Raw genomic sequence first — 23,981 nt, forward strand, 5'->3', positions numbered from 1 at the left:
AGACATGACTTATCTCACTTCAGTTTAGCAGGGGCTAAATTGCAAGGTTGTCGTGAATTGCAGAGATGCTGGAAGATGTTCTCCCTGCTGTGGTTTGATAATGCAGGTAGGCAGCAGGTAGGAGAACATTTCTCAGGTCTCTTTTTGTAGTTTATCTTATGGAAACTGTTGATCTGACAAGTTTTACAGAACTGAAATTCACTTTTAAAACAAAGTCTGTGGCAAACCTTCTTAATTTGATTTGCAGTAAGAAAAGCCTTTTTTTTTCCAAAGAGGCACATATCTTGGTTAAGGTCATATACAAACAAAATAAAGTTTGTGCATTGACAAATGCTAGGACTTTATTTCTGAAAATGTTTTGTTTTGACAGTGTAGTTGTAGGAGCAGCTCAAGCTACCACTTCTGCTGCAGTATAAGGTTTTACTACCCTCTACCTCAGCTTCTGATTTTCCTTCTGCTTTTTATTTATTATTATTTTGTTTTTTTTAATCCATAAGCATTGATGCAAATGTGTGGCCTCAGTTTTTTTTACCTTCATTTGTGTCTAACTCCATTCAGTTTCCTGGTCTGGTTCACCGTGTGGTTGAAAGAGTATTGCTGTCCCTTGGTTACTGTGGTTTGTTTTCCTGCAACACGTATTGCCTTCATGCTGCAAGTAGAATAATATATTTATTTACTTGTGCAGTTTTGATGCATGAGTAGTTAGAACAATCTTTAGAACCTATAAAGATATTAATATTTTTATGTTTATTAGGTAGCTAAGGCTTGGCCCAGAATGCTTGTTTTAACAATTCAGTAAGAGCAGGACTGTAACCTGGGGATATTTCCATAGTGGTTGCACTTGGAGAACTTCAGGCTGCTAATAGCATCTCATGTATGAGCTCATGAAACTTCTGTACTCTGTCACTTGGAGCTGGTAGGTACTCTTAAGAGCAAACCACCTGCTCTCCTGCTGCACTGTCTGTGTTAGGAGAACTGAGGGGTGAAGAAATTAAATGGGAAACTGCAGAAGAGCTGTGATGGTTGCAGGAGATGACCAGTGTTGGTGACATTGCCCGCAGGGCTAAGAGGTGTATGAAAGTGCCCATACTAGTTGAAACCAAAGGAGAAGGCATTGAGACATTGTAGGCTGTTCTTACCACTCTTCTGCTGGCTCTGGCCAAACTGTCCGTGTACAGCATTGGGAAGAGGAAGCCTGACAGAAAGGATCCTGGTGGCTTTGGGGCCTCCAGCATCCTCTCATGTCTCTGGACAGAATGTTGTTTGAGTAGTCTACTGACTCTGTGGAGGTCTTTGTGGTGCTGTGCTTGGTGTCCCCTGGCATTAACTATTTTTACATCTGAGTCTTTTTCTCTTAAATTTCTCTATCTCATATGTTTGTTTTGTTTGTTTGATTGTTTTAATTCTTTGACTCCCATGATTGTTTTCCCAGCTTTGAGATGGTGGTGACAGTGTTTAGCTCCATCCCTCTTCCATAGGCCATATTAGAGGTGGAGAACCAAAAGTGTCCTATTGGGGCTATCCAGGGAAGCATAGAAGTACAAGGCAAGTGGGTAAAGATATGTTTCCTCTCTGCGTGATACCATGTCATGTACCTTTATGTATCCATTGTTCTAGCAGAGCATTGAGTTGACTGTGTTAGGGGACACAGAAGTGTCTGCTCGCTTGGAAGCTGGACTATGTGGACTATGGTTGTTCCTTGCAGTTTTTAAAACAGCTTTTTCCAGTGGTCTTAGGCACAAATGTTTATGAATGTTATTTTGGTGTGAAACTATGTGCAAACACACCTGATGAGACTTCGTATTGTATTAATCCTTGTGTCACTGAATTTGAGCAGTGTAGTTATTTGTGGTCAGTGTAATTACAAATTTTATTTGGATAATGCTAAAAAATTGTTAAAATAATGGAGCTTTATCCTTTTCCTGTCACCGGAAGACAGAAAAGAGGGTGACTCCTTGCCACCATTTCCCACTCGCCATCATATTTCCATTCTTTTAACTCATTAACATCTTCAAAGTCGTTAATACTGACTCTTTTGCTTGTACTTACATCAGAAGGTTACTTGAGGGGCTTTATGTGAAACCTGGTCTCATGGCTGGTCTGAAATTCCTCTCTTGCTGTGACAACTTCTGACAAGGGTCTCATTCTCTAAGACAGTAATCTGGAGCCTCTTCCATCACGGTGTAATCTCTATCGCTTACAGTTCCCTCTGCACCTCGGAGGGATGGATCATATATTTCATCTGTTTTTCTTGTATTCTGAAGTTGTGTTGCCCTTTCAGTGTTTTCCATGCTTGTGCTGTGACCTAGAGGTCTTTCTCCTTGTTTTTGTGCAAGCCAGCTGGGACATCATGAATAAGGAGAGTGTGTTTCCAGATCCCAGCTCATAATGTCAATTGGGTGGAAGGGCTTATACCTCCTGACAAAGGCCAAGGAAGGGGGCATGGAGGTTCCCAAAACTGCAAGGACTCTAGGTCCTGAGATGTAGTTGGGATGGAGAAGTACTAGGTAGAAAGATGTTGTTTCCCTCCTCCCTTTGTCTTGTTTCAGTTTTTTTTTTGCCTATTTAAACATTAAAATTCCAAATAACTCTTCACTGTTGAAATGTAACAGTTTTGCCTCCAAAATACCCACAAAACACCTCCAAATGCTACTGAAACACTTAAATGAAAAATAAGACTCTAACTGCTGGAATATAAGCTTTTCTTCACACAGTTACCATAAAGCATAGGGACTGTACTCTTACTTAAGGTAGTGAAATATTCACATGAGGGGAATGGAACATCTTTTTATCAATGGTATCAGTTTTCATATTTTTATGAACTCAGAGGAAAAAAAATCAGTTGATTTAAATTATTTGCATTTTTCATAAAACCATGACATAAGAATATGTTTTTAAACAAAGAATGGATAATAATTAATTATTTTTTTTCTGCTGAAGGCATTGATTTCTTTAGTACTAAGTATATCTCAGCATGTAAGTGCTTTTTCATACAAGACATAAACAGTTTCTTCCAGAATTCCTCAGATATGCCTTTTTTAGTTCTGTTATGTGTTGTTTGCTTCATTATTTGGTTTCTCTGTTATACCTCAGAAAGGGCAACAGTCGTTGGGGAGGAACTGTGGGAAGCTGGAATGTAAATTCCTTATTGTAGATATTGCACATTTCTGACTCACAGTTCTTCGGTTTTGTAGGGAGGAAGTCTGCTTGTGGGCTGTGGTTATTTAAAAAAAAAAAAACCCAAACCGGCAAATAGAAGTCTATGAAAATGAAGTTTTCCAGTAACCTACATTAGGAAATTTTCAGGAAGCTGAAAAATGACATTTTATGCAAGTTATTTAATGAGCTCATTTATATGCTTACAGAAAACCTGTCCTTAGTAAAATGTTATCTTGCAAATGCCTATTACTGCTGATGAAAAGACACCGGATAAGAGCCTCATAAATAAAGCCTCAGTCCACGCCACTTTGCTGGTGTCCCTCTGCTCTGGTGTGGTGAGGAGGGGGACTTTCTAACCAAGGTGTGGGGCTTTTTTGCCTCAACCTGTACAGTCTTGTTAGGATGCTGACAGGTAGCATGCACTTCATAAGACTTTATATGAGCGAATTGGAATTAAGATAGCTTGTACAGAGGGCATAAGTATCTGTTACATGTGTACAACTTTTAATTGCAGTGGTGATGTGTGAGGTCTGCACGTGAAACCTTCATCTTGGCCGAGTCTGAACTTCATCACGTGTCTCATAATGAAATGCTTTATGGTTGTGCTGCTCCTGGTTCTTAGGGTCATGGGCATGTAGGAAAATACTAACATGCATAAAAAACAGTTTGTTCCTCATGGACGTGGAGAAAAGTATATTGCCTGAGAGTCGGAAACCACAAGGTGTATTACTGGAATAATAAAATTATTAAAAAGAAATTTTAAAAAGTAACTTCATGAATTTCTAAATAATGTTGGGAGATTTGTATTACCATATTGCCTGGAAGCACTTGTCATGGACTATAATCTTTCTGAAAGAGGGTTTTTACGGCCATAGAAAGAACGGCAGTCTTTGCTACAGGGGCAGCCTGTGTTGTAAGTATTAAGCAAATAATAAATAATAGGAGCAGACAGGGGAGTCTGTATTGTCTGGCCTGATAAGTAAAAGTTTTAACCTACCAGTAACCTAATTTTTGTCAAGATCTTTGTAGGCAACAAGGCAAAGGACAGTTTGAAGAAGGATAATGGGATGATGTTGTTACTAATATTCCCATGTTAGGGGTAACAAGGGAAAAACAGCAAAGATTTGTGCTTGAAAGTCTAACTTGAGCAGAAGCGTCTCAGTACTGAATGAGAAATGACAGACAGGGTGGAAATAGGCTGTGAAAGTCTTTGAAGGTGAAGATAAGCCATTTATGTTTTATGCAGTAGAAAAGGGGGCTCATCGGAGGAATACAAAGAGAAAGGTAAAGCAAATTAAATTGTATTTCTTGCAAGCTATCTGATTAGACTGTCAGGAGGACAGGCTTGCACTGGCAAGAAAAGGAATTGAGGGATGATCTCCCTATAGCTGAATGTTTTAAGCTGGATGGATATGAAATTAGCTAAACGTAAGTGTGTTTTATTCATTTGAAAAATTAATCTCCGAGGTTTGCATAGCATTTTGAGGTAAAGGTCTAAATAGATCTGAGTCCAGTGTGACACAACAGTGGTTGGTCCTGCCTGACAGACAGAGTGGAGGTGATGGTTAAGGTTTGCTGGGGGTGTGCAGAGATCTCAGTTTCAGTTTATAGAGTTTGATGTACAGATCACCCATGACAGGAGTTGGAAATCTGCACCAAACACTTAGCTTTGGACAGAAGGAGACAAATGTGAGGGAGAGAAACAGACCAATGAGTTACAAGCGTGGTCAGATTTGTGTTTGAGTCAGTAAAACAGGGAGGAAGAAGAGATGTTGGCACGTGGAGGAGAAAGGGATGATGCTTAGCATGATTATGTGTTTCTCTGGCATGACTGAACAAGGCAAAGTATTGCTTTTTACTAAGTTTTTGCATACATGCAATAGCCGCTGGTGCATAGTTATCTAAGTCTATGTCACTTAGTAAGTGGTACTTTTTCTACTAACATGAACTCATGACGGCATATTCTTAAAATGTTAAATCAAGCGTTTTAAGATTCCAAGACGGAATTATTTGAGTTCAACTGGGAGGGTGAAAATGCAATCTGTAGTGCCATCTGCTGGACTTTTAGGTAAATAAATGCGTATGATTTCATACTACATTTAAAAATCATTTAAAATGTAACTTCATAAAGGTGACCCAAATCTTTGGCATTTTAAGAAAAATCTGTGCAGACAGAGCATACATTTGCAATTGCATTATTTTGTCACTTTTTAATCTTCAGTATATATGTGCAAACATTTCAGATAGGTATACACTAGAAATGTAAAAGAAGGTGAGAAAAAAAACAGTAACATAGTCTTTTAATAAAAAAGTAAATCCTTGGATCATAGTTGTAATATCTGCCTAATGGAGGTGATTGCAGCAGTATAAATACACATCTAGGGCCAACTCAAAAAAACCAACAACATAAATGATAACTTCTGCGGGGTTTGATACTTCACTTTCTGGTCAGTCAATATTAGAGATTACCTCAATATCCATTGTCCTCTTAATTATATCAGTGAGCTGTTTGAAAGGTTTGAGATGTTTAAGATGCTTATGACACAAGTGTCTTCCTAGGCTTATAGTTTTCGGTAAGTACATGAAGACATGAGTAAAGCTTTGCAGAATTGCCCATGAGTAACTTTTTTTTTTACTAGTTTACATTAATAATGTAAAATATTGCATATTGAAATAAAAATGTGGTATAGGTATGACACACAGCTAAATCCTTTTTTGTGTGAAATGCCTTTGAAGAAAAATGTGTGGAGAAGTCACTACACTTTCTTGGGAAACAACCCTAGAAACCTCAATGTATGTTATAGTGTCCTACAGTAAAAGTGAACAGGTTAAGTCTTCCTGTGTACGCGTGAAAACTGTGTATTGGTTCTTGTCTTGCACTACCGGCGGTGGTGCCAACATCTCACATACACGTGGTACGGTACTGAGGCTGATGCTTAAGAGACTAGAAATGGAGTCATAGCCGTGGTGCTATGATGTGCCTTTCTGAGCAGCTTTTCCAGAATTTTAGCAATAAAAGATATTTTTTTAGTCATGTGAGACCTAATGTGCCAAATATATGATCTTTTCTTGGTCATACACATACATGCAGGTAGGGGCAGCTGTTTTGTTAAGAGCGTGCGAGGTCTGCACAAGGAAAGTAAAGCAATAATAATGTTGGAGGAAGCTTATCCTTCAAGTTTCTCGACTTCTCTGTGCTATGTTGCATTTGTAATTGTTTTTTATATTGTTTCTCCATGAAGAGGAGAATGGTTTTAATTCAATGTGTGGAGAGGTTTTTCCTGCCTGGTAAGTTAACTGCATAGTAAAAGGTGAACCAATACTGAAGCCTTAGCCTGTCGGATGATGCTGTTGGTGATCTGAACAGTTCCAAAGATGCAGACACTTCAGTGTTTCCAGCAAAGGATGAAATTACACATCTAAGTGTTATAAAGAGGTGCTCTTGGAGGTACCCAAAGTTTTATTACATTGAGACAATATGTTAAAGAAGGTAGATCCATTAAGCAAGAAATGCGGCTAGAATGATACAGAACAAAAATTAGCAGACTTCTAGTTCAGCAATATTTAAAGGTAAATGTATAAATACTTAAAATATTAATGGTACCATATTATATATTTAAAATATGTGAACTTATGAGAATTTTAATGTTTTCTTACATCTACACCTGTAGGGATGTTTTTTTAACAAATTCAAATTTTGTATCTAACAGTTCCTACTTATTTTCTTATGCAACTGCTGCTGTTAGATTTTGTGAATTCAGGGATCAAATCCTAAGGAACAGATAAAGAAGCACATTTTCTTTTAAGTGGAATCAAAGATTTGCAGTTTAATGTCAAAGGACATTTAAACTGAGTAACAACAGTGGTTGTTAACTTTTATGTACTGTCTGCTTAAGTCACAACCTCAAAAACCCCAAACGAACCATGAACAACAAAAGCTTTTACAAAATACTATTATTGGGAGATATTTTTTACCATTAAGTTTTTTTCTATTGTAGAATAAAAACTCAATGAAATCTGTTCAAGATATCGATTTCAAACATAAATATTTATTTTAATAATAAGAATATTTGGTAGATTTTTTTTTTCCTGGTCAACATTTTAAAACTAAGTACTGAATTTTGCTGTATTGGTTACTGTGTTGTTCCAGAGCACATAAGGAAGATGATTTTAGCAATTATTTATTAATAGGTAGCATAAAATCTGAACGAATTAGATTTCATGCTTGTGTCCCAATATACGCGAAGGCTGTAAGAACACACTTGCAGTGCGTTACCCCTTCTGGCCATCTTCTGCCCCCTCTATTTCTCGCTTTTGAAGGAAAGCTTCTATGAAACTTCTTCATTCTGACATATATGTCCAGTGTTAAGCCCTGGAATATTTTCCTCTATTTTTTTTTTCTAATATTTTGTTTTGTTGTTTTTTTTTTTTTCCCACCTTTGTCTTTGGAGGCTGGATGGGAGAGGAAACCTCCCCTTTTTGGCTATGCCATGACCTCAGTAGTAGAACTAGCTCAGTTTTGGGGTCCATGATGAAAAGTGGTGTGGATATATGCACATATTTCTTTTACATAGTAGCCCGGTTGCTTTCTGTTGGAGATCTCCAAGCCTTTATGTGACATGCTGTTATGAAGTCTCTAACCTAACCTTTAGGTGCCCGTTTACATTGAGGACTAATTAATAGACGTACATTTTCCTTGCATCTGATGAAAATGTTCTCTAGAGCCTGGAAGTTAAGGAGCAAACTTGAAAAGTGTTCATCTGTATTTTTGTTCTTGCTTCAGAGAATACTTCATATACTTCTGTGTAAGGCGTATAATACTTCTGTAATATATAAGGCAAAACTGTTGAGAGGGCTTTGCTGTCGCCATTATAGAATAGCCAGAGATACAGGAATCCTGTCATTCCTCCAAAAGGGGGGAGAGATGGTTCAAACCTTGCAAAAGGAGTAATTGAACCTGAACTATCATGGGCTGGGAAAGATTCTTTCTGCTCTATGAATTCTGCAACCATTTTGTCCAGTTTTATTCCCACTGTAGATAAAATGTTGGGATTTCTCCAGTAAGGCGGCGTATGACGTGCAAGATGAGAACTGGGTTTTGAACCCCTGACGGTAAAAAGGCTGGTCTTACACTGATGCAGAAAATAAGAAATCTATAAATAAGAGCACCTTATTTATAAATAAATGGGATCTCCTCTCACTTAGGTTTTGCTTGGTTGCCAGTATGTTCATCTACCTCTTCGTGCACACAGAAGGGCAAAACATCATTGTATTAATACAATCTGTAAGGTTCATATGAGATAGAAAAAAATCAGATTTAGACTCTTGAATTGGAAAAGAACAGGAAGAGTCTCAGTGCTTGCTGTTATTGTCCCTTTCTGTGTTACTGAAGAGCCAGAGCTTTCAGTCTTCCTGTAGTGGAAGAGAACTGAATTTAGTTTCCATGGTTCCATATTTTAACAGAACATTGGATGCAATAAAAGATATACCTCCAGACCTCTCCATTATTTAATTGTGTTCTTTAAGCTGGCTATTATACAAATTCTTGAATGTCTTTGGTTGTTTCTATGCATTATAAGTGAGCAGCTGTGTAAGATAAATTAAATCATATGTGTAATCCAATAATGTGGCCCAAAATATTATGTTTCTCCAGTACTTTGCCTAATTCTTTTGCCCCACTTTTCTCATCTTAATACTGCAAAGGTTCTTTAAGCAGGTTAGTAAAAAAATAAAACAAAAGAACCTCTTTGCTACTTCTGCCAAGATTTTCATTAGCATAAAGTATTAATGGTAATGCATCATGTTTGTAGTGAGGGACAAGAGATTATTTGGCTTAACTTTTGCTGTTGCTGCATCCTCACTAGGATGTGCCCATATGAAATCACTGTTTTTAGAGTGGAAGTTGGTCGGTTTATGTAGTTATGAGCAGTGATATTCCAGTCCAAATAGAATATGTGTGTTTTACCTGTTAGTTAAGTTCAATTATCATTTTCCAGGCTTGAATATCATCTTAAAGTAAAAATACCCACTTCACCAAAAGAGTATTTTATACAGTTAACACTGTTTACTTACACCTTAAAAGTCAAAACAAGTTCACCACACACACAAAAAATCCTGCAGAAACACAGAATTGAAGTACACTGGAAGTACATTGGTTAAATGATGAGAGTCTCAATGCTAATTAATCAAGACCTCTATAGACAATACACCTACTGTTATCATATATTAAACTCAAGATTCCCTGTTTCTATTAGTGATTATTTATCTGTTCGTGATTTCTTTTTAATGTCATCTGTGGACTTGTAGATTCAAAGCAACACCTGAAAATGTGGGTGAAAAGACTGTATGTTCCACATAAATGGTGAAAGGACGAGTTGTTCAGTGTGCTGCACTGCACTGCCACGGGGGCTGACTGAGGTCTTTGCTTAAGCTCATGGAAATAAAGGTCAAGTGTTGCAGTGCTGTCCTTGTGCACCTACAGAAATGTTGCTTTCTTGTGTGATTTGATGAAAAACAAGATAGTTAAAAGAGCTGAATTATGATCCTTCTAATTAAACTTCAGGGTGGGCTTTCACCTGACAGCCAAGCTTGTTGCTCATTGCTGCAAAAAGGGTGGTCCTGATGTCCACTGGTCCTTTCCTCGGGTCCTACCTTCCTCCCAGGTCTCCAGTGCCCTGCTCAGAGTGGAGTGACTCGGGGAAAGAAAAAAGACAAATCCTTTTTTTTTTGGGGGGGTAGAATTAATTTTCTGTTAGTTCAAGGCCATGGGTTCAGGGCCACTGAGAGGGATCAGGTGAATGTCACAATCAGTGCCTAAGGAGCAGTGACAGCTTGCAGCTGGGAGCAGGAGAGGAGCTGGATTGCCCTTTTGTGAAGTGCCTGGACCTGTAGCTGGTTCCCCTCTGAAACTTCATCCTTGACAACAAAATCTCAGAAACCAACAGAACATCTTTTTCCTCAGAGATAATGTCATAATTATATGACAGATGTTATAATTAAATATCTAATTATTATTATTCCTTACTGATAGAAGGGAAAGTGAAGGCTGCAGTGCTTTGTGCACCTCCCTGAGTTCATGATGAGAAGGTGGCTCTTTTGGGTAGCAGGAGGTTTAGCCAGTTGGTTGTCATAGTGTCAGGCTGTTAGTTATTTTGGGCAGCTGGAGGAGAAGTGCTACTTCTTTGAACATCAATCTGTGTATCTGCCAATACTCCTATATACTCCTACAGCTAAGCTGGAAGAAATGTCTGTAATGAGGGACAGCAAACCTTACATAGTCTCTCATACTTGATAAGAGAGGGTGCTGCAGATTGTTAATATATCTATTTGACATAGAAATCTGTTCTCAGATTCTTGTAGGGCCAGTGTGATTGTAGAGTACCTGTTGAAATCTTTAAGTTACATGTTTTAGTAATTTTGATCTTCAAAACTGTAAGTGAAGACTGATTCATATATGTATATTTTTTTATTACACCATCTGTGTAAATAACATTGATTAAAAAGCAATGCAAGTTTGCTCAGGCAATTGTATTTCAGCTTGTATTCTGTACATGGTAGATACTTCTGTTTAAGACTATGCATTCTTTGCCATCTTTTTGTATTTGCATTAATTTTTGTTTAAATGGAATTATTTGCTCACAAGCTTTGAAGCAAGCCTAATGGGAATACATATGTCTGTTATTTTTTCCTTTAGATTCTCCTATGCAGCCTTCCATGTGCAGTGTGTATTTGATATCAGGTACATTTATTGTTGTGAACATGCCAAGAATGTTAGGTAGAGCTATAAATTGAAAGAAAAAAATACACGGTAGTAGTATTTCCTCCTATTCTTGCTATATAAACTTTTTTCTCATCTATGCAGGAGGTTGCATCAACAATTTGAAAGCTATAAAGAGCAAGTAAGAAAGATAGGGGAAGAAGCCCGCCGTTACCAGGGAGAGCACAAGGATGATGCTCCAACATGTGGAATCTGTCATAAAACAAAGTTTGCAGATGGTTGTGGCCATTTATGCTCTTATTGCCGGACCAAGTTTTGTGCTCGATGTGGAGGTCGTGTCTCTCTGCGATCAAACAATGTAAGTCTTCTGATGTGTACTCTTAAGAAAAAGCCTCCTTGATATTGTTCCACTGTAGATTGTTCACCTTAAGTTTGGCATTTCATGCTTCATTTTACCTAAGTGTCTCATTCATTACTTCATTATGAGGTGTGTATAAAGTAGAACAATGTATTTAATGATTGTGGAGATACTTAGGATTCACAGAGTTAATTAAAAAAAAAGAATACATAGTGTGTAGTTCTACTGAGTGATGGCTCGAAAAAAACATACTTTTTTTATGGAATGGAAGAATGAACTCTTTTGCTTAGGTACAACTCCACATTGATAAATTTTTATTGAACTTTCATTTCATTTTAGATTTATTTTTGTAGAGCTTTTCATATATGTTTATAGATTTCTCTTACATAAAATCAGTCCAATTTTGGTTAGAAAAAAGACACAACCACTTTTCTTACCACAGTGGGAGTATTATGTCAACTTATTTTAAATTTATTTGAAAGTAAAACTATAAATTAATCTATGTTAAATATCCTAGTTTCAGGCAGGCAAGATAAATCTTTCTCCTTGTGACCCACTTGCATTTAGCTGCAGTAGTGCGTCCACAAAACTGCAGAGTGTCTGGGAATCCCCTCTGTTCCATCAGTCTCTTACAGGGAACTGACCATTCACTTGCATGTGAGCGGTAGGATCTATATTTGGAAGACCATTATCCAGTGATTATTTTTGGCTAATCATCTAGTGCTATGGTGTGTTATAAAACATTTTGCAAATATTCTTTTACTGTATGAATAGTTTTGTTATCTGTCATGAGATGAGGTGCCCATCTTTGGTAGAGGAAGTGCATCAATGCTTTTCATATCAAAATAAATTAGGTTAAAAATGGTCACAAATTTTATAGCAGATAATCATGTTCACAGCAGAATTACTTTATGGCCTTTTTGCTTTGAGCTAAATATCAACTGAATAGGTCTTCTTAAATTTCATGTAAACCAAAAACCCAAACACAACCTCAGAAAAATGCCCATTTCATCTTTATTTTGGAATTTTTCCATAGCCCTGATGTTCTTGTGAGTCCATTAAATTAAATTCACATGCTGAAAAAATTATGTAGTTGTATTGGACCAAAAAAAAAATCATATATTCATATTTTAATAGAAATAGATGCAATACACTGCAAAACCTGCAGGGGGTGTCATTAGAGCAAGTCTATGAAAATACAGTTTACTTTGATATGTTATACTATTAATTGGAGTGTATATGATACAGCTTGTATTTATGCAGAAAAAAATTGAATAAAGTTTAATTATTTTTCACCCACTGTTTGAAGTCACAGAAGTGGAAACGTGTCCATTCATTTGTAACTTGTGTTTTGTTTGTTACATTGTTTATGCTTCTGGGGGTTAGGGTGGGAAAACATGTTTTCTACATATGCAATAATGTAATCTTTTTATTCAAAGCTTTTTTTTTTTTCCTTTGGAAATTTTATGATTTTATCTCTGTAGAGGAATTGCATTTCTTTGAAATCTGTCTATTAATACTTGCCTCTTTTATTCTTTTTCTCTTATTTTTTTCTTTTCTCTTTTTATTCTGCTTCCTTGGATGCTTTCCCAAAGGAGGACAAAGTGGTTAGAATCCATGCTTTTTTTCATTTATTATTATAATGTTGTTAGTTAACTGGGAAACATATTAATGTAAATAACTGAAATGCAATTTTTAAATCTTCCTTAGGGGAGGGGGGGAAGAACCGGAATTCTAACACCCAGGCCCTGCCCACCCCCTAGCTGAATATACTCTTCGAAGATAGTCCAGCAAGGAAACCCAAGACTGTTGCCAAAATTAGGACAATAAAATAACTTAATTATGAACTGAGAATTATTAATGAGCTAAAAAGTAGAGAAGGGTATAAAACTGTAATAAAGCTTTATTTCATAAAAATGCCTTTGGTTAACAGTTTGACTTTTTGCATGCAAGGTCCTTCTATCTGCTTCAGGAAATTTAATTTAGAAATTTTAATTACAATTTTACATTGATTTATATGGGTTGCTGTGTTTCGCTTCTAGCTGCAGCAGAAATTCAGGGAGTTCTTGTGAAATCAGCTCTCTGATTTCACATTTGAAATTATTTGCATAGGCTCAAAATCACCTCTTAAATCTGGACATAAGTATAGCGAGCAGGATGGAGTGAGTCCTTTGTGAATGCATAGTTACCATTTCAAATATGTGCAAAACTCTTAGGATCAAGTCCTGGCATATTGGTCACTAATGCCTGTGCCTCAGCTGAGATGGATGCGGGCAGTTCCCTGTGGGTCCCTGTGCATGGAGGAAGGGCTGGCAGGACCTGAGCAGGACAGTGTGTGTCTGGTAGCTCTGCAGAAGGTGGTGTCCAGACTTAACTTGGAGACCTGGGTAGTGGGAATTCACCAGCTTCCCTGGATCTTTATCCCAAAGGAGTGTAAAGACATTAAAAGCCAATGGAGTTTTGATGTGAGGATGATGGTGCTGCACTTGTGTCATGAAATGGTGGGATGTCCCCACTGACCTCATAGCACACCTGTAGCCTGTGCTTTAGTACTACACAACACTCAGAGAAAATTATTTCTATCGTACCTGCATATTGTGGTAGATTTTTTCTAAGTGAGCTGTGTTGTGACAGCATGGTTGTTTTCCTAATGGCTATGAAATATAACTTGCTGTAGTTTCATTCTACTCTCTTTTTGCATGGTATTCTGAACCAAGTGCTGAAGTAATCCAGGACTTCCAGATCTTTTCCACTCTATTATTCTAAATCACTTAGGGTAGCATGAGAGAAGTTTTAGCATGACATTGATTTGTTACTAAAGCAGTGCATCCTGGGTGTGTCCACTGGGGTGTATTAAAAGGCTGACATGCTTGCAGCAAAGTCTTCTCTAGGGCCAGGAATGGCAACGTTCTTAGGTGCTGGAAGTGTCCCAAGTTCAACTAAATATGTGCTTGCATTGGTTTGGGTTTTCCTGTGTTGAACTCCAAGCTCCCATATACCAAGAAAATGCTCTAATAACATATGTGACAATATCCATCTCTTTAATAGTTGAAAAGTTACGAAAGCCAGAGAGAGAGTATCCAACACTTAGTCCTGTTTGTATGAGGAACATGGGAACTTTCTATAAAAAGTAAAATTGCTTTCACAGTGCCTGTCTCTGAAAGCTAATGGAATATATATAATAAATTAATTTCAAAATATGACTACATACCTAGGAAGTAACATATTTCATAAGCAGAACTAGTGGTATAATTTAGATAAAGCAACACGGAAGAAAAAGTAATTTGTTAATTATTTTCAGTGGCTCAACATTCCTGACTAATCTATGTATACAGAGAAACCTTTCTTTATCTGATGAATTAAACATTAGTATGTTTAGATGAGCCTTGTACTCTCCACATGAATTTGTACCACAATAAATCCCATTGATATTAAAACCCACTCACCCAGCTCCTACAAGCTAGGGGTGCATCAGTTGAAAGGATAGTAAAAAGTGAGTTACCAAAGTGCCAAGCCCAGGGAAAGTCAAGCGTGATCCTAGATTCAAGATATTTCCAGTAGAGCTGGAGAATTAAATGATAGTTGGTAGTAGTAATGAGACCTCACCTGGGATGTTGTGTACCGTTCATTACCCATCTTTGATAAATTCAAACTGACAGGCACAAAGTAAGTCACACAGAGGATGATCCAATAAATTGAGAGTTCACCAGAGAAGACTAAAGAGAGTAGAAGGACAGAAGCTAAAGAAATTATAATTGATATCCAGAAATACAGTACATTTAAATAATAAGAATAACCTTTAAAGTGGAGGATAGTGAATATGCGACACAATAGAATAAGAGGGTGGTAGGTAAGACCAAATGGGTGTAACTTGCCTGTAAATGCTCTTGGCTTGGGAAAAGATTTTTGCAATCAGTAGAGTAAAGCTTTTGGGAAGTATTTTTGTGTGACTTATTGGAGGGAAAAATAACCCAATAGAAATTTAAAGGCTAAATTTGGTTTAAGAAAGGATTTATGTGATGTAGTTACTTGTGGCTGTAGATGAATGTATTAGGTCCTTACTAGGACCACGTAATACTGCATGCAAAGCCTTTGAAGCTGGTCTTGACCTTTTCAAGTAAGCACCAAATATATTTTAAGGACTGTTTCAAAAATATATAGCAGAACTTAATATGTTTTCTCCTTGTTTAAAATAAAAAAGGACATCCCAAAACATTAATTTCATGTAGTGGGAGTTAGGAAGCATCCTAGGTTTATCATGAGGCTTCTCCAGTGCACTTCCAAAATTAATTGGCAATAACTGGTACGTCCATTAAAAGGCATATACTTCTTAATGATTTTTATTCTAATATGTCAAAACACACACTTAAATATGTATTTTAAGTTCTTCCATGTTCTGTATTGTTTAGCTCTTCATACTTCTCACCTGAACCTGCAATGCTTTCGCGTGGTTGCAGACAGACCACGTTTAATGGGAGCACTGTCAGATAAGAGGACTCTGAGCTAGTTTGGTTATTCCAATCAGGCTTAAATGTAGTTGTGCAGTGAGATATTCGCTGTGTTAATAATGTTAGTAATAATGTCAGCAGTGGCTGGGTTTGAAAACCATTGGCTGTTGTATGATGTACAGAAAAAGTACAAGTGTTTTCCTTCTTGTTACCTTAATATTCAGAAACAATGTTGTGTGAATGTGGCATCCTATTCACTGTGAGCGCTGAGCATTTCTATATACTTTTAAAGAAAGCTGAATACTATTAGTACAAGATTTTAAGTTGGCTAGCATTTCAGAAGGAAGTCATGTAGGTGCTTAGAGAAAAGCTGGCAGGATTGACTCCTTGCTTTTAATTTAGTTACTGTTTTCTAGGTGTTGTCAAGTTCTTACAGAGTGTCTATGCTTTTGCTCTGGATCCTTCTAGGTTTTTTTTTCACACACCATCATTTTAATTGCCAAAACAGTAATGGGTTTGAGTTCTTTCTCTCCATTTCATTATTTTTTCCTAATATTTGGTTAAGTAATGGAAAAAGATGCATTTCCTTTGTAAACACCTGATATATGAAGTTATGCAGCTCTGTTTATTTCTCCTTATAGAAAAGGAGTTACTTTTTAGGGTACAAACGTAGTCTTGAATAAATGAATGCAGTTTCTTTGATTTGAAATTAAAGTATTTTGTGAGGTGCTCTGGGTGTATTGAACTAAGTGAAATTTGCATGACATTGACAGAACTAAGTAGAAGATCCATGTTCCAGATTAAGCCATATATGTCTCCCTAGTAATCAGTCAACAATTCTACAGATTTCATTAGGATTACAATTTCTGATCAAATATAAAGTGAAAAGAACTTGAAGAAAAAGAAAAAAAGCAAATGGTGAAAAACAGTTTTGTCACCATTTTCCCATATTTACCAAGAATGTTAGTTGTGCAGAATAGATCAGTTTGCTTACTCATTTCTCTGTTTACATACAGAAAGGATAACTGGGAGGAAATCAAGATGTAAAATACATTATAGATAAAAGAGAATTGATTTAACTGAACTTAGTAGCATGTGATTGCGGAAAGTAATGTGGATGATCAGTGCTGAAATACTAAAGATCCACATTTCTGATCTCGGTTTCACTGAAATTATTTTTGTTTTAGTGTAATGTCAGTGAATTCTCCTTGGAAAGAATGACAACTTGAAAACACTTCCCTAATTGTATGTCAGGTGTTTTTACAGGGTCCTTGTCATTTAGTTCCTTTACAATATGCTTGAAATTTTCATACGTAATGGATTGCTAATTTAAGCTGTAACAACTTGAGCCCATATGCTGTGCAATTCATCTCTGTACTAATGGGTTTAACAGAAGTTCTTAATATTGTCAGAACAAAATGTCTGGATTTTCAGGAGTGTTTTTACATGCCTTCCACAGAACTTGTGTCAGATTTTCCATTGAAAGTCTAATTTATGTAAGTTCTGACAAATACAGCTGTAGAACCAAAAAAAAAAAATCATCAAAAGGAGGTAAAATTACATAGCAAATTGAAAAGTGATAGCAGATAAATTCTCTCTCTCTGTAGCATTCAGTGTAATTTGTTTCCTAAAAGATTTGGGGTTTGTATGCATCAGGGAAGCAGCTTCTAGTAATCACTCCCTAGAACTGCTGCTTCCAGCAAATGAAAGAAAAAACGAAAAAAACCCACAAAACTCCCGCAAGAATCTGAGAAATTCTATCTCAAGCAAGGTGTAGAGTGCTTTCCTTTGCTTTCTGGGAAGTTAGTTCACTGCAAACAAATCCAAGTGTTAAATTTTTTTAATTAAATCCTTAAAATTAGCTTCCTCTTCACCAACTTTGCTGAAGCAACGTGTGTGACTTTTGCACTTGTTTTTCAGTGTCCAGCTGGCAAAAATGGTCGGTTGTCTTTTGAACTTGAACAAAAGCCAGCGACTGATGCTTGTGCTCTGAAGTTAACCTGATCAGACCTTCTTCATTTAATGGCTGGACTGCAGCAGAGTCATTAGACAGATGTTTTTTTCTTTTCCTCTGTAATTTTAGAGCAGCATTAAGTCAGTAACCCCTTGCTTATGCTACTTGGTTTGTCCAGGTTTAGTTCACCTGTTCGCCAAACCTTAAACTGTTTGTCATGTTATTCTACAGTTGATGACCAAGAAAAAATATTGCTACTGCAGCCTTCTTTCTTAACCTGTGATAGTGGGCTCCTGAATCCTTCATGGCTGCTTTTGCTGTTAGCGTGGGATCCGGGTAATTGTGTTCTGTGGAGAACCCACATAATCAATATTGGAAATTCCAGGTAGTATAATGGAGCCTAAATTTAAACAAAACAAAACAAACTGTTAATTCCCTGGAACATTACTACTGGACGTGTTATCCTAGTTTTAGTCTTGTATTTTCAGTATCTTTGTTTCAATTTGACTGATTGAAGATAAAGAATACAGGAATTATTTAGAATTTTTTTTTAGTTAAAATGTCAGCAATACCTTTGAGAGTAACAGTTGTTTCCACTGTAAGAACTTGTGTTAAAAAATTAAATATTGATAAGATCTCAAAGGTCAATAAGGCTTTTCAAAAAGAGCTTTATTCCACCTTCTCTTACCTAATCTCATGTACTGAATATATGTATATGGTCTATGTATGCATAAGCATATATCGTATAGATTTTTTGTAAGTGAAGATACACGCATCCTACTATATAGTCTAATACAGGAAGTATGGGGCAGAATGAAGCTTTTATGAACTACCTTTTTGACCTTTGAAATCTGTAAATCATTCAAGGTATTTAAATCGAGGACTTATTATCTATATGCCCATTTATCTTGACAAAAAAGATACGGTATGCCATAGCAGACACAGAATCTCAGAATGGCTGAGGTTGGAGGGTACCCCTGGAGGTCATCTGATCCAGCTGCCCTGCTCGAGCAGGGCCACCAAGAGGAACTTGCTCCTCACAGCTTGACATATCCATGTGTCTTTTGACTTGTGTGGTGAGCAAAGGATCTTTTGTGCCATTTTTATTACTCATTTCCTCAATGTAACTACACGCAATATAAGCTTACACAAAAACTCCTTAAATTCTGCTAGGAAATAATTCTGTGACTCACGAGTTACAGATTGACTTTAAGCTTTTCGTTTGTTTCCCTCAAGGTTGTATTTCTATCATTTTAACACTAACAACCTCATATTCTGTCTGGTCCAATTAAGCTGATGGTATAAGGTCAAAGAGCGGGAATGGGAGGGCCTGTGGGTGGTTCCCCCAGTGACGCTGTATATCCTGCTGGCTCAGATACTGTCTGAGGAGTCCTGACCTCCATGGTGGTTAAAGCTTGCTTTTTCAGATGGGAATACAGTGCTGTAAGGACTGAAAGAAAGAGGAACATCTTACTACTTGACTTGTATCAGTCTCACTAAAAAGTCGAAATGGTTTTTCTGGTTTTCTTTTTGTCCAAAAGTACACATTGAGTTAGTATTTAGATAGACTGCTGGAAATGTATTTATTGCATTTTTCTAGTAAATGTCTCTGTTTTACTTTTAAAGGTGTGCCTTCACAGTAGAAGATACTAGCAAATTTAGTTCTGACATTTTACACCTTACAAGCTGGATCTCCTTAAATGGATGCTTTAAAATAATGGGAAAGAACTATATTTTTTTCCAGTGAGTGAAGGCCATGTGATTTTTTTCATTGTTATTTTAAATAAAATCATGTATGGAGAATACATAAGAAAAGTTTGGTCAGTTAAAAAAAAAAAGTGACACAAACCGAGCTATTGACTTTTTTTATTGTATTAAACTGAAATGCTACAGATACCTGATCACAGTGGCTGCTCCGCTGCATTGCACGGTAGTTGTCTTATGATTGTGCTATATAGGAACTTGTTCTACAATGATAATATTTTCTGTGTTTCCTGGGAGAAGACTTTCAGTTTTTTCTTTATTTTTCAATGTCTGTTTTATAAGGTGTTTTCAGTTGAACAAGAGAACACATTTTCCCAGGCTGATGCTATTTTCCCCAAATGTGTTGTTTCATAGTAATAATGGTAACAAAAAAGTATTGTGAAGTATTAAACTAAAAAAGTGTCATGCGATAGTATACACTTCTGGGTTTGAATGCTTTCCCTTAAGATTTTTTTATTCCTCTTCCTAGGAATAAAATAAGATTTGTAGCTTTTTGATTGTTTTAAACCTCTAATTGCTTATGTGTCAGCAGGTGTTGCCCTTTTTTTCCCCTTTGGTATGTTATTGAGTAATAAGTAGGATTGACTGGGATCCTGCATTAGCTGATACATGAAAATCTGAAATTTCTAGAGAAAGGTGGTATTAGGGATTTGAGAAATAATTCTGTTTTCAGAAAATGCAAAAATGTAGAAATATATATTTTTTTTGCTTTTCTGTCAAAAATGTATTCATCTATGCTCTAAATCTCTGTAAGTAAAGAACTGGGATGAGGATCTTGTGTAAAGGAACATACTTTTTAGTTAACGAATTTCAGCTGCAGGTACATATTGAAAAGAAGAGTAAAGGAAATATGTTCTAACAATTGAAATCTGAGATTTCTTGTATGCCTTGCACCCTAAGAAGAAAGAGGATAATAAACAGAGAAAATACGTAGTGGTGCAATTCAACAATAAGAAGTCATAAGGGCCTGTTTTCTCTTTGATGTGTTCATCATTAATATAATCAACATGGTCCTATAAACTAACTTTCTGGTAGATTCTGATCCCTGTCTATTCAGTGTACTGCACTTTTGAAAATGCACAAGTATGACCTGATATATTTAATGTGGTAATGTATGCATATTTGGTGCATGGTAAAAGGAAACAACATGAACAGTTTAAGTCAGACACAATTCTGATCATTCTTGATAAGAATATGTGTATAATTTTATAAAATTAGGAGAAAATAATCAGCCAATTAAAAAATGCTAAAATGATATGTTCAAATGCATGAAATCAAGTTAACTTTCTATATCTTATTGCCTTTAGTTATTAATTATGATGGATTGGAAATATATTAACAGTATTTTATCACCCTTTTTCTTGAGATTGTGCCAGCAAAAAGATCTGTAGATAGCTGTAATAATAGTGATATATATGATTAAAATCTCAATTTTAAATGGACCGTTTCTTTAATGATGGATTTCTCCTGTAACAGGAACCTTTTAGAAGAAAAATATTGTTGCTGATTCATTATTAACACTCTTAGTAAATACTGAGGCTTAAACTTACAGTAAATATTTAATGCTCATACAGTAAATACTTCTCTTCCAGATGTTTTTGGGAGTAGGGTTGGCTAGCTACTGATAGGATATCTGTATAGATTGGTCTGCACAGTGAGTCTGATCACTGGAAATTAATTCATTTTGTGCAATGCTTTGAAAATAGGAATTAAGTAGCAGTGCCATCATTACAGTTCACAGACATGTGATGTGTATACTTGTGTCAGATGGTTAATATACTTAACCAGCATTTGTTCATGTCAGAGGTAGCCTATTAGTCAAGGGGGCATCTGGCAGTCAGAATCCTAGATATTAATCATTTTGAGATATTTCTTGAATGCTTCATGTACACATATCAAAAATTCACACATACATATTTCTGAATGGAGTGCCACATACGTGACGTGCCATCTATTGGCAAACCAAGAGAGGTCATTTTTGTGTTCTGCTGTCCCCAGCTTCAGTTGGGGTGCAAAAAAACTAAACTGGCAGTGTAAATTGAAGACTGAGTGCACCCAGGTAGAGCCTGTCTGGAGCACAGCGTGGAGCTGGCAGGATTCCCCAGGGACACCAGGGACACATTATGTCCCCAGGGACATAATGAGAAAGCAAGGAGGTACAGCCAAACCACAGCAAGAGGTGAAGGACTCCAGTGGGGGACTCTGCTGAAGGGGTTTTGTGGAAACCCCGCCTGAAGGGAAGGGATTGCTTTACACAGACATACCAAGCAGGCAAACATTTCAAACCAACTAAACTTTCATCTGCTTCACACAGCAGATGTGAACCTTGATGTCTCTTCTGGTCAGTATTCTAATGAAAGCTTATCCCTACAGACTGGAGACACTTGGTACTTTTTTTTATTCCCTCAGCTGAATAAGAAATGTGCAGGAGACCTCCAGGGAAGGGCCCAGCCTTTCTTGAGGCTCAGGGGCTTGAAGGAGCATGTACCTCAGTGGGATGTCTGAGGGGACATGGCCCACCAGCAGAGCTGCCTGCTCATATCCAAACTAAGAGCTCAGTCAGAGCTATTTGGCTCACGGCAACACTGGATGCAAGTGTTTATCATTTGAGCAATGCACTTTCAGTTTTTCCAGCAGTGGCATGTTTTCTAGATATATCTGGGTTTTACTGCTATGAGACAATCTAGCCTGTCCCTTAGTTCCCACTGTGCCCAGCTGTGGTATCTGTGAACAGTCCTGTAGAAGAATCCAGTGAAGTTGTCTGATAATCATGCATCATCCTTCCCTAAAAGACTTTGGGTTGCGGCAACAGAACCAACTGAATCCCCTTGTTCAGCCTGTGGCTACCCCTGTTCCTGGTGGTCACAAACACCACCAGGACCCTGCCAACTCCTGGGGACGTGGCAGCACCCACATTTAAACACAGGCTGAGTCCACAGCCCAGAGTGTGTCCCTTACCCCCAGCAGGGTCTTCTCTGCATCAGTTTGTTTCTCCTGGGAATTTGTGTCTCTCAGTTTAAATCATGAAGGCACTCGTTCATGTAAGACCCATTCATGTGATGGGATAATTAACGTGATGTGTGGAGGTTTTGGACTAAATATGACTCCTAATATTAATTTAAAATTTCCATAGTTATGTACACTGCTGGGACACAGTTCTTCAGTTTTAATAGTCACAAAATAATGTGGAGATGCTAAATAGTACTAAATGTAGCAAACTGAATTCTGGGGCTATTTTGTTACCCCAGAACCAGCGAGATTTTAGCTAAAAAGAGATCTTGCTGCGAAGAGATTTGTTAAGATTTATGACCTATTACGCGTCATGAGAAACCAACAAATAGCAGAAATAATTTCCAGAGAACAAAGTAATTGTGAGGACTAGATGTAATCTGTGCTCTCTCTCATTCTTTATTTCTCTTTTTATAATAAATAACCTTAATCCTCATCCAGGATTAAAATTCAGTGTATTTTTAGCAATACGATGTCCTAGATAAAAGGCACTTCCATCTATGTTTTTATATCTTTTGCATTCTGTAGCATTTTGTGATTTTACTTAACAGATGGATACTTCCATCTATATACCTCCAGTGCTCAATTAGTGAAGGTTTAGGATATTTTGTCATAAACATACCTGATATACATGATTTTATTACATATAATATGTGGGTTTGAGGACAGAATAGCGTATGTCAAGCAAGCAAATCTATAGACAAAGTTTCTGTAATATTTTATGGAGTATCTTCGGATTCCATTAATATAGGGACTAATTTGCAACTCAGCCTTCCTAGGAGATAAACTAACCCCCTCCCCAAAACTGTGACTATAACATGGTGTAAAATGACTGTCACTGGTTATTTAATGATCTGTAAGACAGTAAGTGAAAATCTGCACAAAATGTAATGTACATTTCCTTAAGGATCCAATAAAACTTAATAATTTTTTAAATCCAGATTGAGATTACCAAAAAGCTGCAAATTATTTAGGCTGAAGTTTAATCACTTACTGTGCAACTTCAGTTATTCCAGCTAAAACACCTGTTAACTAGCTTACATGCAACAGATTTACAGAAAATTTGGAATTAAATGCTGTTTTCTCAACTATTTATTAGATTTGTAATTAACTTGCCCATAAAAAGCAGACTCCCATAACAAAACATTTGTATTGGTGAGTTTTGTGAAAATGCTTGGGGATGTTACATTGTAAAAAGTTGAGTATTACTGAGAAATACTGATTAATTGTAGAGATGAACAGATGTTGCTGGGACTCTCTAAAGATGAGCATGCACATAATGGTTGTGCTGTCATGACTGAAGGAAATATTTGTATGTTGTGGGGATGTTACTCATGTTAGTGTAACTTGCATCTCTGCAATGTGGTAAATGATCAAAACTCATGTATCCTATTACTTGCCTATGCATGCGTTGGCAAAGTTAATTTTTCTCTCTGTAACTTTTTATCTCTGGCCCAATAGCTTCTACAAATGGAGGTATGGCAGTTGAAGGTCCATCTAGCAACCTGCTCTCAAGACCTTGGCCAGCCTGACATCTTTGCCCTGTAGGATTATTTGGATCAGTTCTTTTAG

The 23,981-nt window shown here is 36.9% G+C and overlaps 1 protein-coding gene across 47 annotated transcripts in view; it reads left to right on the forward strand.

Moving 5' to 3' along the window:
• The window catches only part of RIMS1 (regulating synaptic membrane exocytosis 1), a 314,448-nt gene that overhangs the window by 99,812 nt on the left and 190,655 nt on the right, over nt 1-23,981 (forward strand). For 42 of the 47 annotated variants that reach the window (XM_065056299.1, XM_065056301.1, XM_065056281.1 and 39 more), the window contains exons 2-3: nt 11,021-11,234; nt 12,830-12,841. The exons of 1 other annotated variant lie outside the window; for it this stretch is intronic. In XM_065056299.1, the coding sequence (XP_064912371.1) occupies nt 11,021-11,234; nt 12,830-12,841 (226 nt within the window). The remainder of the gene's footprint in view (nt 1-11,020; nt 11,235-12,829; nt 12,842-23,981) is intronic. 4 more of the 47 variants (XM_065056255.1, XM_065056266.1, XM_065056302.1 and 1 more) reach the window with 1 other exon arrangement.

Source organism: Columba livia, chromosome 3, assembly GCF_036013475.1.
Source record: "Columba livia isolate bColLiv1 breed racing homer chromosome 3, bColLiv1.pat.W.v2, whole genome shotgun sequence".
In the NCBI taxonomy this organism is placed as follows: domain Eukaryota; kingdom Metazoa; phylum Chordata; class Aves; order Columbiformes; family Columbidae; genus Columba; species Columba livia.